General features: G+C 39.7%; 1 protein-coding gene across 3 annotated transcripts in view; it reads right to left on the bottom strand.

Moving 5' to 3' along the window:
- The window catches only part of SENP7 (SUMO specific peptidase 7), a 2310641-nt gene that overhangs the window by 417563 nt on the left and 1876806 nt on the right, over nucleotides 1-16272 (bottom strand). For all 3 annotated transcript variants that reach the window (XM_044071599.1, XM_044071598.1, XM_044071600.1), the window contains exons 19-20: nucleotides 13975-14171; nucleotides 12949-12995 (exon numbers count right to left, since the gene is read on the bottom strand). In XM_044071599.1, coding sequence (XP_043927534.1) covers nucleotides 12949-12995; nucleotides 13975-14171 — 244 coding nt within the window. The remainder of the gene's footprint in view (nucleotides 1-12948; nucleotides 12996-13974; nucleotides 14172-16272) is intronic.

Below are 16272 nucleotides of genomic sequence, written 5' to 3'. Positions count from 1 at the left end.
TTAGTATCTCTAGAACTTGAGGACTATCAAGAGGTTTGTGCTCAGAGAGTGTAAAAGGTTCTCTTACTCCTTTCTTGAATTGAGAGTAGTTCTCAGCTTCTCAACTGCAAAACTCCCTCATTTTATGGAGTGTCTTTCTAAAGGTAAAATCCTCAGGTGGTGAAGATGAGGCATAATTTCTATCAGACTCTGAATCAGCATATGAACCAGTAAAGATATGATCAACATATGCCAACTCATCCTCATAACAGCTGTAGGAATCATCAGACTCCTGGGGGGAGGGTCCCTCTTTCTATTTCCAAGGTAAGTTCCTGTTGCAGAGGTTATGGCAGGGTTATGTCACTTGGATGTCACAATACGAGATCCTCAGCAAGCAGTACGAAATCCTGTTGATAGGCCTGATAAGAGTGGGATCTAGAAGAAGTAAGCTATGGCAAGCTGGTACAGCCTTTTTAAGTTTGATTTTTGGCTTGGGTCTGGCTGTGATGTCAGATGTACATAGGCTGGGTTGTGCACATCAGCTGTGGCCTGCATCAGTCCACGGATGACTGTTTTCTAAACCCAGGGAATCCATCATCCCCCACATAAGACATGGTGTGGTAGTTGGAAGCAGGGGCTTGCTAATCAGCCCCAGACTCAATCAATGACCCAAGTTCTTTGACCAATGCAGACATTGAGGGGGTTGATGGCAGCCTCAGCCTTGCACTTCGTTGTCAAACAGTACTGAGAAGGCATCTCTTTTCCTTCAACTATCACAAGTCTGGGTGGACCGATGGATAGCAAAAGACCATCATCTGCTACCCTAGGATTCTTGAGATGCTTGCCCCCTTTTGTTTACGAAAAGAGTTGGCATCACTATGACTAGCAGATGCCATAATGCGCGAATCCCTCTGATGCCCCATTTCGTTGTCGAAAAACTCAGCTAAAGACTCAGTCCTACGCTTAATAGTATGACTACTAAACTGGGCCCAGTGGGGACAGATGGACATGTTATGCTCAGGGCCCAGCCAAAAATACAAAGAAGTCTAGATGTGGGATTTGCTTTTCACACTTAAGACAAGTACAACTCTTCATAAACAACTAATACAGTAATACTAGAAAAGCAGTAAATATTTCCACAACATGGCACTTAGCTTTCAAAGTTCTCTGGCATGGACCAACTGAAGCACTATTACACTGGATGCTTCAAGCTCCAACATCAAGAAAGAATTGAAAACATGGGGGGCAGCCAATGACTCTTATACCCAGATGCCCTGACTTCAAGAGAGGACTCTGTTATTCAGACCAGCCAAGGGCCTTCACAGCAAGGACATCCCTTGTTATTACTGCAACAGAGAAACATGGTGAACATACCCAACTCTATTTTCTAAATAGGGTTTTAAAGCATAACTAACAAAATTAGATGCTGGCTGTATTATGTATCACTTTACTGAGATGATAGGTCACACAGAAGGGCTTTTCAAATCTTTATGCAATTTGGGTATCCAAAGAACACTGCACAACAGAAACTTTCGATGTCTATATAGCTTCAACAATGCTACCATTAAACATCAAGTCATCCAACACCATTTTGCACTTCACAAAAATATTTTGTAAATAATTTGGCTGCATCATTTAATAATGTCACACACTGGCTCCTCCACCTGGACCCAATTTGCCCATTCATTCCTGGAGAATGGGAGCTTGGTATTCCCTAATGAAATACGAGCCCTACATCCCATTCTTTCATGCACAGGAATTCCAATCTGAATGTCATTCCCCAATAAGTCAGGTGGTAAGGAGCAGGACAGCATGATGGTCTTACAGAGGGTCCCACTCTTTCTCCCCTAGACATAACCCTCCTCCCTTGGCTGCTTTTCTGAGTTCACTACTGCTATCTCCTAAAGGGAAGTGCACCTCGACACACTGAGTTTTCTTTGGGTTACAAACATGGATGCATTAAGACATTGCGGGCTCAGTAGGCTTACACTCCACTGGCTGTAACATTTACTACACCCACAGTGTCACCTATGTGGCAAGGCAGAACTGCCTACTTTCCCCAGAATGGATGAAACAGCAGCAGCCACTCATTTCCATCCTCCCCAGTCAGCCACTACCTACATTCAACCTATTAATCAAAATATGGTTGCCTGTGCCATAGTCAAGGCTTTATTTCTATATGCCATGCAAGTATCATCTTAACAGTAAAGCAGCCTGTAGTAGTCAACCGCTCATGAGTATTAGTTTTAAAGAGCACTTGTATAATACACAGGGAAAAGAAACCAGCAAATGCTCTGTGTAAACACTGGATAGAAGTTGATCATGTGCCACATTTGACATGTTCAGTATTACAAGCATTAGACAGTATATGTGACTGGGGTAGGGTTGCCACCCCTCTGTTTTTTTTTCTGGACTATCTGAAAATCAAACTGATTCTCCGGTAGTCCATAAAACACTGTACAAACTCCAATATTCTGTTTCAAAAAAGGAAACAGACTATCGGAATTTGTAAATTGGCTGATTTACTATGTTTTTTTTTTTTTTTTTTTTTTTTTTTTACAGAAAAGCATAGTAAATCAGCCAAAAACAGGCAGCAGGAATGGGAAAAGAGGGCGTCCCCCACCATGTGATGTACTAGTGACATCATAAAATGGGCGGGGTATGGGCAGGAATGGGGTGGGGTGAGTGGGGTTACTGGTGATGCAAGGGGTGTGGCTTTACTCTGGTTTTAGCCACAATGAAAGGTGGCAACCCTAGACTGGGGGTACCATTTACAAGCAAACTGATTTTTAGATGAGCTGGCAAATAACATTTAACAGTGTACAGTTTGGGGATAAATTATAATATTTCTCTGTAGCTGTACTTACTGAAAAAGAGAACAGCAACATTTAAACAACTGAAAGCAATTATTTTTATTTTCTTTTTTCTATGTGAATTGTTCAGAAAGTGGCTTAGTTTTCTCAACTATTTGTTGCTTACTAGCTGGTATAATTGTGTATTAATTAATTTAAATTAAAATGTTTAAAGCCTGAAGAAGGATGTGATAATCCAGGAGATCCCTTACAAACTGTTTCATTTAATAACAGCCTTTGTATTAATTCTAATGAGACTTCTTGAGTTATCACTATGGGTATATTTATAGTGTTTTGTTTGTATGTTGTTTTTTATTCTTTAATAGCAATCTCATTTGCAGCACAAAGTTTTTTTAGAACCAGTCACAACACAGCAGCAGCTCTGCTTGATGTCAGCTAGTACTTCTGAATGCATCTGAACTACAGCAAGGTTCTCGCACCTCTCTACAACATGTAAAACTGCCAAATGCTGACCATCAGCCAGACAGCTAAAAAAGGACATTCATTATCTAAAGATGTAATTAATGTGGGGAGAATGAAAAAATAGTTTAACCGAGAGAGGTGGCAACCCATGCAATTCAGCACCCTGATAAAAGCATTTGCTTTGCATTTTCTTGAAATGACGGCATGACAACTTAAAGTAAGGAATGCAGGTGAACCAGATGCCATCCTTCCAATATACCAGTCACAAGCGGAGTCCCACAGGGCTCAGTCCTGGGACCCCTCCTGTTCGGTATATATTTCTCCGAAGTACAGGCAAAGGTGGAGGGACTGTGGCTAACCAAGTTTGCAGATGACTGTAAATTGGGTGCAATAATTGACTCTCCAGCTGACACAGACATCCTGCAAAAGGGACTCACAGAGACAAACTCCTGGTGTCAAAATCACGGCCTCAAGCTAAATGCCAAAAAATGCATAGTAATCCCATTTGGGAAAAGCAAAGTACCTACAAACTACCACATAGATGGGAATCCACTAAGTACAGAAGGAGCAATTAGGGACCTGGGTACCCAAGAAGATAGCATGCTCTCCTTTGATAACCACATAGCCAAAACAATCAGGAAATCCTTCTATGTGGCACACCTGATCACAAAGGGTTTCTCATCCAGATCCAAGGATGTGATTGTGCCCCTTTACTCCTCACTCATCAGGCCCATAATAGAGTACAATGTCCCATTTGGGATGTACCTCACAAGACACCTGCAACAACTAGAAAGACCACAGAAGTACCTCACTAAGAAGATTAAGGGCCTTAAACAATTACCATATGAAGCACAACTAAAAAAGCTCCAGCTCTTCTCAGTCGCTTACCGTCAGCTCAGAGGTGACCTATGCCTGACCTATAGGGCCATGTCAAACCCTGAACTAATGGACATGCTTCACCTCAAAAAAACGAGATCCCTCAGAATCACTCGTTCTAGTGACTTGAACCTATGTACAACAATAAAGAGGACATGCTGGAGGGATAGATTCCTGTCCCAGCGACTCCCCTCACTCTGGAACAGAATCCCAATCCATATTCGACAGAGCTCCTCTCTGACCCTCTTCAACAGAAATCTTGATGAGTGGATGGGTAATCGTAAGTTCTACCCTGTGATCACTTCAGAAGCCCTGTTGACAGAGGCCCAGGTTACTAATCTAATGGGGAGGTCAAAGCCATCACTCTGTGGCTAGGCTTATAAATGCCCATAGGCAGATAGCCTAGTACTTACCTATGAACCTAAGTTTGTAATAAAATGTAAATCACAAGGTCAAACAGACCAACAAATATGGCCATAAACCTTCTTAAAATGTTCCACTGCATCTGAAAGCACTGGCGATAATGTTTTAGTAGATTAAAATAACCGCAAGAGACAACCGCTGATTTTTAATAATAAGAACGCCAGCAGTATTTTGTTGTGAACTATTAGTATACATTTTTATTTAATGTGTATTTATTTGAGAGGCTGTTGTGTAGGATTTAGTGCATACAGTCTACAAAAAGGCAAATTACTTACTTTTCTAACAAAGTTCATTCCCTGTAAGATAAAAAAAATTGCATAGGTCAGGATGCTCAAATCATTAAATATTTGCACTAACAAGGCACAGTGGAACAAACATCAGCCCAGAATTTGTTTTCCCAGGTGAATAAAAACAATTCTGGAACTGTCACTAAAGGGCATACATAATTAGAAGATAAGCAGGCAGGATGAGAAAATGGTGACATCACAGTGCGAGAGGGATTATTGAAGTACAGTGAACACAGGACACTGAAGAAAAAAAAAACACTACTAAAATATGTCTAGAGGAAGAAAAAAAATCAGGAAGTAAAAACTATGTGGAGTGCTAAAGATGTATGCTATCTAGTGGGGTTAAAAAATGTTTTTTGAGAGACACCCAACTTTGACACTCTCCCTTGGTATACATCCAAAACTCACTGTATACCAGATACTGGAGCTTGCCTTGCCACGATTACTCTCTTCAGCGATACACTTAGCTGCAGAATGAACATAACAGATTTTCAAAGAGTGTATCTTAACCACTGGTTGATTTTTCAGGAGACAGAGAATATGGTAGATTCTAAAGGCAGTACAGATCTCATTATGGTTAAGCTAGTGCTACATTAGTTTCTACAGGATCAGTTGTGGCTTTGGAATGCATGTTATGAAGACTGACGTTTTACATAAGCCTTATGTTGATGGAATAACAGGGTTTGCAGTACGATTAACTTTCCAAAGGATATGGAGTCTGCAACTGTAATGGCAGGCATGACTTGTCAGTATTTGGCCAGTAAAATGAAATGCTATGAAAAACGGTCCACAAATACTTGTGGTGAAAGGTTGAGAGCTAGGATCCTAAAGTAACGGTTTGATACTTGGCACTTGAGAGAGCTCCAGCTTTTAGAACCCACATCAATCAGTAACACACACTTCATTAGAAATTACAGAGGAAAGCATAGCTCCCAACCTTTCACCACAATACATCTTGACAAAGCTGGAAATAATGTGGGGGACAAAGGCCCAAACATACGGAGAAATACAGACTTTGCACAGCAGCAGCAACTAAATATCATAAGCTAGCACTTCCTGTACACAACTCACCTCTACTCTCTGGAAATGGACTCAGTTACAGCTCTGTGCTTGATTTTCTCTTCTCAGCTTGTGGCAGTATATCTATCAAACTCGCAAACCGGCACACAGAAATAGATGTTCGTCCAAATAAATCACAGGATCCAGTAGCAACTACGTAAAGTAAAAAAAAAAATAGCAAAAAAAAAAAAAAAAAAAAAAAAGAAAGGAAATTGCTACTGCTGAACCCTCCATTTATTTGGAGAGATCAAAGAAAACTTAGATTGGGGTGGAGGTGTTATGCAAGTGGCGGGCGGCTTGAAAGGGAATAATCCGATTGGCTGCCACAACTTGCAGTGCGTGGAGAATTGTGTTACTGCGGTTACTTAACTTTACAGCCGATTTTCTCAGAAAAGTCAAATATACGCATCAGGTAACTCCTCACTAAAAAGTAAGTTGAAAAAATAATTGAAAAAGTTCAGGTACTTTTTCAACTTATTTTTTTAACAATGAAGCTACAATACGGCTGTAAAATTAGATGTGCTTGTGGAAGGGACTCAGATGTAACTGCATACAATTACTACCATCTCACAGCACGCTCGGATGTAAGCACTGAGGTGCTGTGAGACAGTACTCAGGGTTAATGCATTAATGAAGATAGATACTCCACCACCCTTAGTCTTTCCAACCTTGTTTTAGGGTCGTAAAGTGTGGAATGAGGTACAGCCTAGTAAGGCAGGGGTACTCTCCGCAGCCCTGAACCTTTCCTTAACTGCACAGACATCGGCATCTTCCAGTGTGAGGAGAGCCTCCCAGTGAGTGCATTTTCAGGTTAAGGCTCCTAGTGTTAAGCAGCATGACCTTCAATTTGCTTTTTGACAGATCTTATATGTTGGAAGATTTGTCTTTGGGACTCGTCCTAAAAAGGCACAATGGGGGAAAAAGAGCCTTGTTCAGGATCTTGAATCCCAGGAGTGACAGGTAGAGGCCACCTCTGGCAAAGCATCGAGGCCTGTCAAATATGTCATCCCAGCCAGACAGCTACTGGATCTCCCTGGAAAGACACCAGAAACTAAGCCAATTGTTAAGGTCAATTATTTTTTATTGTTATTGTGGTATCATTCTTGGTGAAGTTATAATGCTGGTTAGGGCTAGTCTCATACCTGACTGTGACACACACTCAGAGTTCAATCATGTCTCTCTCAATATAGTCCAGGGACGTACATCTCAAGTCATTCACACCAACATGAACAATGACAGAGTCATACTTGTACCTCTTGTGGAGAGACTTAAGTGCTTGGGTGATGTGGTGGACACTGGTACCTGACAAACAATTGACAATGTCCTTCTCCTTGTCGAGCCTGGGGAGGAGGACATCAGTGCGTCTCACTATTGAGTTGCCAATGACTAGTATGCTTGGTTTATTGTTATGTCTTATGGGCTGTGTTGGTTTATTGTTGTGCCTAATGGACTGTGTTTGTGAGACACTGGTGTGTTATCTACTGTGTGTGTGATGTGTTTGGTGTTGTGTATGGAATGGCTGTGAGTGTGTTTTGGGGGTCTCTGTTGTTTAAGTATGTTTTTATTGATGACCCCTGCATAAGTGTTTGTGTGTTGTGCTTGACTATGTGACGTGGGTGGTGTGATGTTTGAGCTTGCAATCTCCTCTTTGTCAGGAGTACTGAATGCAGCGCGAGAGAAGATGGATTCTAGGTTACTGATGTAGATGCATTTCTCGCAAGTAGAAGAATTATGTGTTAGTAGAAGAGGACTGTCTGTGAACACGAGGCAGTTGCTACACTGTCTCAGGATGGCCATGTCGACCAGCCCGGCAGGAGAAACTAGTGGAAATTGTCCAGACATAGTGTTCTGAATACTTTGCGGACTTATGGAGAGCAGGTTTTGATAAGGGTTTGTCCACAAGAGTGCAGACCACAAAAACCTTAAATGTAAAATAACTGGTCTCCAGCACAAGTGCTAAAACCAAAACTAAGATACTTACAATAGCAGATAAATCTAATCAGGCTACTAACAAGCAAGCAGAAATAAATGCAGAATGACAGCACTTGAACACTTGAAAGCACACAGAACAGCAAACTAAGGTAATAAACTAGGTAGAACACAGTTACAGTAAGAGCAGCTGAATATAATTTTTTTTGTCAAGTGGAGAGAGAGGAAGCAGAACAAGACTAAGAGACTACAATGATTGTCCTTCCCAAATGCTCTCTCTACACAGTAGACAAAACTGATGAGATGGTACTAGTAGAAGTGTCTGAAATCAAAGAATCAAGGGGGTACTCCTTCCCAAATTATCTCACTGTACTCAGTTGAGTGAGTAAATGAGATGGGTCCAGGAGGAGTGTCCAAACACAAATTTCCAGCAGGGGAGGGCAGTTCCAAAGCCACCAAGTTTAAGACTGTAACAACACTAGGGTGGGAGGGTAGGAAACAAACTGCAGAGAGAGAGAGAGACCACAATATTCAATTAACATTCAATAATGTTGTTGTTTGTCTTTTCGGCTTTTCATGGTTAGGGGTCGCCACAGCAGAACTCCGGTCCGCTAGTGATTGGCAGTCAATTTTTATGGTGCCGAGTTGCCAGCCTGATGCCCAACCTTCATCGAAGGTACACCCATTCACGCATGTCTTTCAGAGGCCACTCAACCACGGGGAGGACATGCAGACTCCACACAGAAGGCACTCCAGCCGAGAATTGAACAGGAGAACCTCTTGCTGTGAGGCAACAATGCTACCGCTGTACCACCGCGGATCTACTGAAACAAATAAATAAATGCATTACAGTTTTAACTATCACTGAAATAATGCAAGTGCAAAAAAGTATACTTAAATCAGATTGTATGTCCATATGGTTGTAGATCAGTCTTGACAAACTATCACTTAATAGGAAGTAGTTTACAACAGTTCCTTTTATGAGTTTAGCTGGGTTTTCTAGGTTGATTCTTACTTCAGAGGAAACATATTTGTAGTCCACCTCGCCAATGAGGATGTGACACAGGGGATGCTCTTCCATGTTGGTGAGTACTAGGTCCAGTGTATTTGATCCTCTGGTTGGAGTGTGCACTATCTGGTCCAGAGTGTTCGTGTTGACAAAATACAGGAAACGTTGTGCCTGTGAATTAGACTTAGGCATATACTCCCCAGTCTATACAGGGGTAGTTAAAGTCTCCTTTAAACAGGGTATTTGTTTGGATGGTGAACGCCACTAACAGGTCTAGGTAAGAGTTGAGAGCTTCATGGGTCATAGAGACTGACCTGTTGCTGGCCTGGACATGGTAAGGAACCTTGCCTATGGAAACATGGACATGGATGAACTCCAGGGCATCATCCTGTTCAATGAAGCTAAGTTCTATTTGCTGCTAATGTAGACCAAGACACCTCCACCTTTAGCACGTCTGTCCTGCTGTTGGACTAAATGCGTGGAAGGCATTGTAGCCTTATACTGCTGAAGTATCTTCTGTTGCTTTAAACAAAGTCTTGGTAATAGCACAAATGTCCATATATTCCAGAGTGAAGACAGCTTGTAGGGTGTGGAGTTTCTGGCACTGAGCACTAACACCTTAAGGTTGCTTTGAGTTTTTTTTTTTTGCTATGTTGGTAATTTCATTATTTCAGCACTGCATGAAAAAGGCTCTAAGGGGGTGGGATAAAGTTTTAGCCAATATCCAAAAGCCTGGTGGGACTGATGCACACTTTCCTTAGCAAAGCAATGGGGTCTGTTAACCATGTCCTCGAATGCTGACAGACAGTGGAATAGAGGGAACAGATGAATGAAACAGATAAATTAATTTTTCATGTATATAGTTCAGGTGAAAAAGTAGGCGTGAAGAACTTTTGAATAAGAAGTATGAAGTTTAGGTTGTGAAAAACATATTTATGACACAGAGTTGTAAATAAGCTTTTGTAAATAAAGCAGTCCTACTCTTTTTAAGAAGTGCTGGGAAATCGTTGACAACAATGTGAGATTCCACCAACTAAGGCAGTTGAGACATTGGTTGAACTGTCTCATCAGAAGGATGCCACACTCAAAACAGCATCATTCCTACTTATGTTGACCAGCAGTGTCAGCAAAAGAAAAATGAAAGGGGATAGAACCTACAGCCGCCTGATCTTCCAGCATCACAGGTTTTTGTACCATCTGTTGAACTACTCATTCTGAGTGCCATACAAGCCAATGACAATGATTCTTGAAAAAAAAAATCATTTCTAAATATTAACCTAACACTAGCTTTACCACACAACAAATGATACAGTCTGCAATTAATTGCATTCATACTTCTGAAAACTAAATTAGCTCAGAATATATCCACAATGCTGCAGTTATTCCCAGAGTGAAGGGCTTTCTCTCCCAAGTATTAGACAACTACCATTGTACTCCTATTCTTTTGCTTCTAGTACTAACATGCATTTAAGCCAATGTAACCCCATTCATGAGGCCCCCCCTCCCTCTTGCTTCAGTAGTCTCTCTATAATTCCTTCACTGCTCCATGCATTCACTGGAGCTGTCTTGAAACTACATTACATTTCCAGCAACATGCAATACATTTTTGCCTGACCAGGTGAACTTTTTTTTTAATATTTCACTTGCTTCTTCCTTACCAGCCTGTTTTTTTTTATATATATATTTCTGCATTTGTCCTTGATTTTATGACCCATGAAAGTGTTCCTACCTGTTAACACAAATGTTATAATTTTATATTACAGTAATGCTCCCCAACGTTAGAACATAACTTGCTCATGAAAACTTCTTATACATGTTTCATACATAAGTTCATCTTAGACACAAGTCACAGGAAATTAATAAAATGCACCACACAGCACAAACATGAACAAGATTCTCATCATATTAATACTGCAGAATAACTACATAAATCAATCACAAGAAGTTAGACAAGATTGTGGAAAATAGTGGAGAGGCAATTTATAGGACCAATGGAAATAATTTATTTAATTTATTTATTGTCGTTTGTTAACCGGGTTAGTCCAACTGGGCTTTTGGCCCATTTTCAGTGGAGACCAGAGGAGAAATGCTCCAAAAAAATTGCATAATAGTACATTGATTGCATGCAGAAGTAAAGTACTAACATAGCTGAATACTGTAAAAAGAAGGATTTACAAAGCTGTTAATAATAACAAAGTTGACTACAGAAAAGAACAATTACAAAGCTGTTAATACATAATATTGTATAAATTAGAGAATATACATAAAGTTCTATCATTATTTTATTTTATTTATTTATTTTTTCTAGGTTAGATAGAGAATAGTGTGTAGAAAAGTGTGAGACAGGAGAGGGAGACTAGGTGGGTTCATGACAGGAGCAAGTCTTGGAGTTAAGTAGAAAAGTTTTTAGTTCATTTTTAAACTAAGTGTAGTGGGTAATGGACTGTAAGCCAAGGGGGAGTTTGTGCCAGGCATTGGTGACAGTATGTTTATAGAGTATTTTCCCAATAGATTTGTTTGGTTGATATATGCAAAGAATAATCCACGACCTTGAAGAAAGGAACCAGAACTCTGCTAAAGTCCAAAAGGCTGTATTTTTATTTCTGAAGTATTCCAAAAGTCACAGGTAAAATCAAACAAGCGCTTTCGCTCAGGCAATCCTTCAAGGTCGTGGATTATTCTTTGCTTGTCTTTGGTTTTTTGTGCATTACTTCACTTGGTTGATATATGTCTAGTAGCTGTTGGTTCGATGTACGGAGGGTCCGGGATGGAGTATAGGTGGAGACTTAGGGAGAAAGAGATGGACAGAAACAGGGTTTGTAGAGAATAGAGTGTAGTATTTGAAACTGAGATAGAAGCAGTTGTTGGGGGAGTTCTAGCCATTGGAGAGAGTTTAATGCAATACAATGGTGTGTGTTGTATGGTGAGTTGGTGATGAATCTAGCTATTTTGTGATAGGTTTGTGAAGGTTATTCAGGGTGGTGACTTGTATGTTGGCGAGAATGGGGGCAGCGTAAAGGAGGGAGGGGAGGAGTAGTGCCTGTCCAAGTGTCAGTCTAGCCTCAGGGGTGAGAACTTTTTTGTTTCAATAAAGTAGACCTAGTTTTTGATGAGTTTTCTTTATGCATTGGAGTAAGTGGAGGTTGAATTGAAATTTGTCATCTACTATGACCCCCAAGTAGTTTTGTATGTGTAGCAGGTTGAACAGTTGTGTTGTTCGAGGATTTGATGAAAGATGATGATTTATGATGAGCAAGAGGTCAGGGAAGGAAGAGCAGGGGTTTAGCCTTTTTGGGGTTTAGAATCAATTGGTTGTCAGATAGCCATTGCTCAGTGGAAAGGAAGGCTTGTTGGGTTAGGGTATGGAGCTTGGAGATGTATAAGTGTGGAATCATCAGCATATTCTAAGAGGGAAGATTCCTAAGTAACAAAGTCCACAAGGTTTACAATTTCTGCACAGGCATTTTTATTTTCCAAGCAGACTTTATACGAGTTTTCCTCAAGTAGGCAGCCAATGCTGGAGGTGTGATGGGGAAAGAGAGAGCGAGAGAGAGAGAGAGAGAGAAGCAGTTGGGAACATTTTTTTGGCACTGTAACAATTTGGCAGATTTCAAAAATTCCTATAGAGTACTTTGATAGAAATGCTGAGGGAATACAGTTGTAATTAAAGAAAATAGTTTTGGAGCTTGGATATATACAATTGAATTGCCTAGACACATAAGGCTTTGCCCAGTTTAATATTACCAGCTGTCAAAAAAAGCAACTACTAAAAAATGGAAATCAAAATTTACACCAAATGTGTGGAATTTCACAATATTGTAAGAGATAAAATAACTGGAAGTAGGGTCTTTAAAAAGGGAAAAAACAAATTCCATAAAAATAAATGGAAACTGTGGGATTACTAAAGGCACAATAATGTCCAGGAATAAGATTTACCCAAAAGCATAAATTGAGTAATTTATGTAATGCTGGAGTCAATGAAAATTGCTAAAAGAAAGTATACATGTAAAGTGAAAAGTATTTTGGTTCATTTTCCTTTGTATTAATGCATGCAAATTCATGTTACAGTTTAAAATGTAATGATTTAATAAAGATAAAAAAAGATTCTTACCACATTCAGAAAGCTGCAGGATGTTAATGAGTCACTTTGCTGACTACCTATATTTGTATAAAAAAAGTCTTATGATTACAGCAAAATTAAACCTCAGTTTAGTGGCATATCCAATAACAAACTCCAAGGTTTGACACAGATAACATTACAGGTTTTTATTTTTTATTTTTAGTGATAACTGAGATAAAATACAACATCGTTTGGAAATTTTTGCAACATCTGAGCATTATTAACACAGTCAATATATATGGAATGTCATCTTAGTTGGGATGTACAAAATGCAGAATGTCTGTGCTTTCTAAGAAATAATTCCCTTATATTAAACAACCACATCATCACAGTTTAGTACCTTAGCTACCATTCCTTGCCAGAATATTTTTCAACATTCCTAGTCCACATCCTGGTACATTTAAGGGTTTCCCTTAACACCTTACCACAATCCATACAGGATTGGTTCTGCCTGTGGTGACGTTCTCACAGCTCCCATTATTCTGACGAGGAGGATTGCTCTTCCTCCTTAAACACACTGTCATGCAGTGGCACCCTGTCAGACCCAGTAAGTCATTGTGCTTACTTCCCATGTAATGCAACTACATAATATCAGGCTTTTCTGCACTCCCAACTACCCAAAATATCCAAGGTTTCACAGGTACAGCCTGTCCTGCCTCATCAAACAATAATGTTGAATAATTTCTTTTAATTTGCTGAATGAGTCTTAATTACTTCACTACTACTGCAAAGACCAAAACTGCAATGCAGAAGCCAGAAAACTTTAATCCTCCTCAACAGAACATACAACTACAAATCTGGTAACCTAAAATAAGAAAAGAAAACGTTGGGAAAGTCTGCTTCCTTGTAATTATATGAACTACAAGACAATCAAAATCAGTTTGAAGAAATCATAAAACATGCATCAATCATGGATACAAAACAGGATGCTAAAGCCTTAAAGATCTTTAGCTTATGAGTACCACAGGTCTATTAAAAGCAATGAAATTGTTTTACACTATTGTTTTAAAAGCGTACCTTTTTCATTAGGGCTGTTGTCCACATTCATCTCATTTTCATTTTTTCTGCTGCTGACTATGACAGAAACACCTTCAGTTTCATTTTCTGGACTAGGTGATCCTTCCTTCTGTAAGCCCTGTTCAGGCAATTTAATATCATCATATTCATCTTTCTCCAACCAGGGAAAACAAATAAGAGCGAGGTACCAGTGTGACCTAATGGATATCAAAGAAAATACATATTATACTACCAGAACCAGCAAATGTAATAATTTTAAACTGTTACGGTTACAGCGAATGCAGTTAAATTTAAACAGGTGGTACTGCCACACCAGGGATGGCACGGGCATTAAGATACACAAAGCATTTCTGCACATTTACTTCCTTATTACTACAATGCTTGGAACAACAGAAATATTCCTGTGGACATATATTCAGAAATGTTATTTATCTGATAACCAGGCAACTGGGCTAGGGAAAGGACTATCTTCAGCCATGATCCAGACCATAGCTCTCAACCTTCCATCCCCAAAATGAGGAACTCTAGCCCTCATAATGTGGAACAAATGAGCAAAATGTGGAACACATACTAAATGCTTACTAACAACTTCATCTGGGAAGGTCATAAGAAGGTTAAAACATGCTGGTTTTACTTATAAAAATATATTTTAATGAATTAATGTGATTCATTTATATTTACTATGGATATCAGTTAAAAAAATTCCTAATACTAAATATATGACAGACCCTTTCAATGTGGAACTTCGAGGAACATGAACTTTTTAAGACCCCAAATGAGGTACATTCCTTGTAATGAGGTACACTTGAGAGGTATGAGCCAGACCAAAGGCAATAAAAAATTCATAGGTCAGATAACCAACATCAATTAAATATACAATGTAAGTAAAAAAAGCATCTTATACAGTGGGTTATGAATCTGTTGCAGTCTATAGTTGCAGTATAACAATATTACTGAATGTTACAAGTAACCTCTGATACAACTCATCAAATTCTACAGGGATAATCACCCCCCCCCCCCCCCCATCACTGAAGAGCCCATTTTAAAACAGGGAGCTTATAAAACATTTAATGGGAAGAGTATTAAGCACCAATTAACAAGCACTTACACTTGGCACCTAAGATAAGGTAATTCTCATGTTGGGACTTAATTTAGAAAGATGTGTCTGATTTTTAAGACTAACTGGTAATGAATTTCAGATCAAAGAAGCAGCCTTAGAAAAGGTATGTTTCTTCAACCATAAGTCAAAAGGATAGCCTTTTTTCAGAACTGCAGCTCCTTAGTACTAGGATCTCAATGCTTGTTAGAAATAAATTTTAGTTTATTGCAAGGAGGAAACAAGTTAGTTTTCTACAAATGTTCTTTTGGTTCAAAGATATGAACTGACAACATATATAATTAGCTACAAGATGAATTTAGCCTAACAAAAAGTGAAGTCGAATTCAGCAATTACCATGTTTTTGGAATCTGATTTTATAGCCTCATCTGAAAGTAAACTTGTAAAATCTACAGCATGTTATTAACTGTATTAGAACTCTATTAGCTGTAGCGTGTGTGTAACAGTTAAATGGAAACAAAGGATTAAATGACATGGCCAGATAGTTGTACTTTTTTTGGTTCCCCTTTAAGGACTTGCCTGACTGATAGGTTCATAGGTGGGTACTAGGCTATCGGCCCAAGGGCCTACGTAAGCCTAGCCAACAAGGTTCCATGGCTTACGCCACCCAAGAAGGTTATTTTCCTGTGCCACTGTTGAGCAGAGTCACAGAAGTGATCCCCGGGGTGTATTTCTTATTTCCCATCCACTCATCAAGATTTTTCTTGAAGAGTGCTAATGAAGAACTTTGCTTGACATAGATGGGTAGCTTGTTCCAGAGTATAGGAAGTCTCGGAGACAGGAATCTATCCCTCCAGTGTGTCCTGTCTATTGTGGTAACAAGGTTTAGGTCCCTAGAGCGTGTAGCTCATAGGGATTGGGATTTCTTTAGGTGTAGCATGTCCAACAGCTCTGGGTTTGACATAGCTTTATATGTTAGGCAGAGATCACCTTGGAGTAGGCGATATGCTACGGAGTAAAGCTGGAGTTTTTTGAGGCGGTCAGTGTAGGGCATTTGTTTGAGGCCAGTAATCCTCTTTGTGAGGTACTTCTGTGGCCTTTCCAGCTGCTGCAGATGTCTTGTGAGATACATTCCAAAAGGAGCGTTGTACTCTATAATGGGTCTAATGAGTGTTAAGTAGAGGAGAACAATGACCTCTTTTTTCCTGGATGAGAACCCTTTTATGATGAGGTGTGCCATG

Source organism: Protopterus annectens, chromosome 5.part0, assembly GCF_019279795.1.
Source record: "Protopterus annectens isolate FY-2018-M chromosome 5.part0, PAN1.0, whole genome shotgun sequence".
Lineage (NCBI taxonomy): Eukaryota > Metazoa > Chordata > Ceratodontiformes > Protopteridae > Protopterus > Protopterus annectens.
This window is presented reverse-complemented; position numbering and strand designations above follow the sequence as displayed.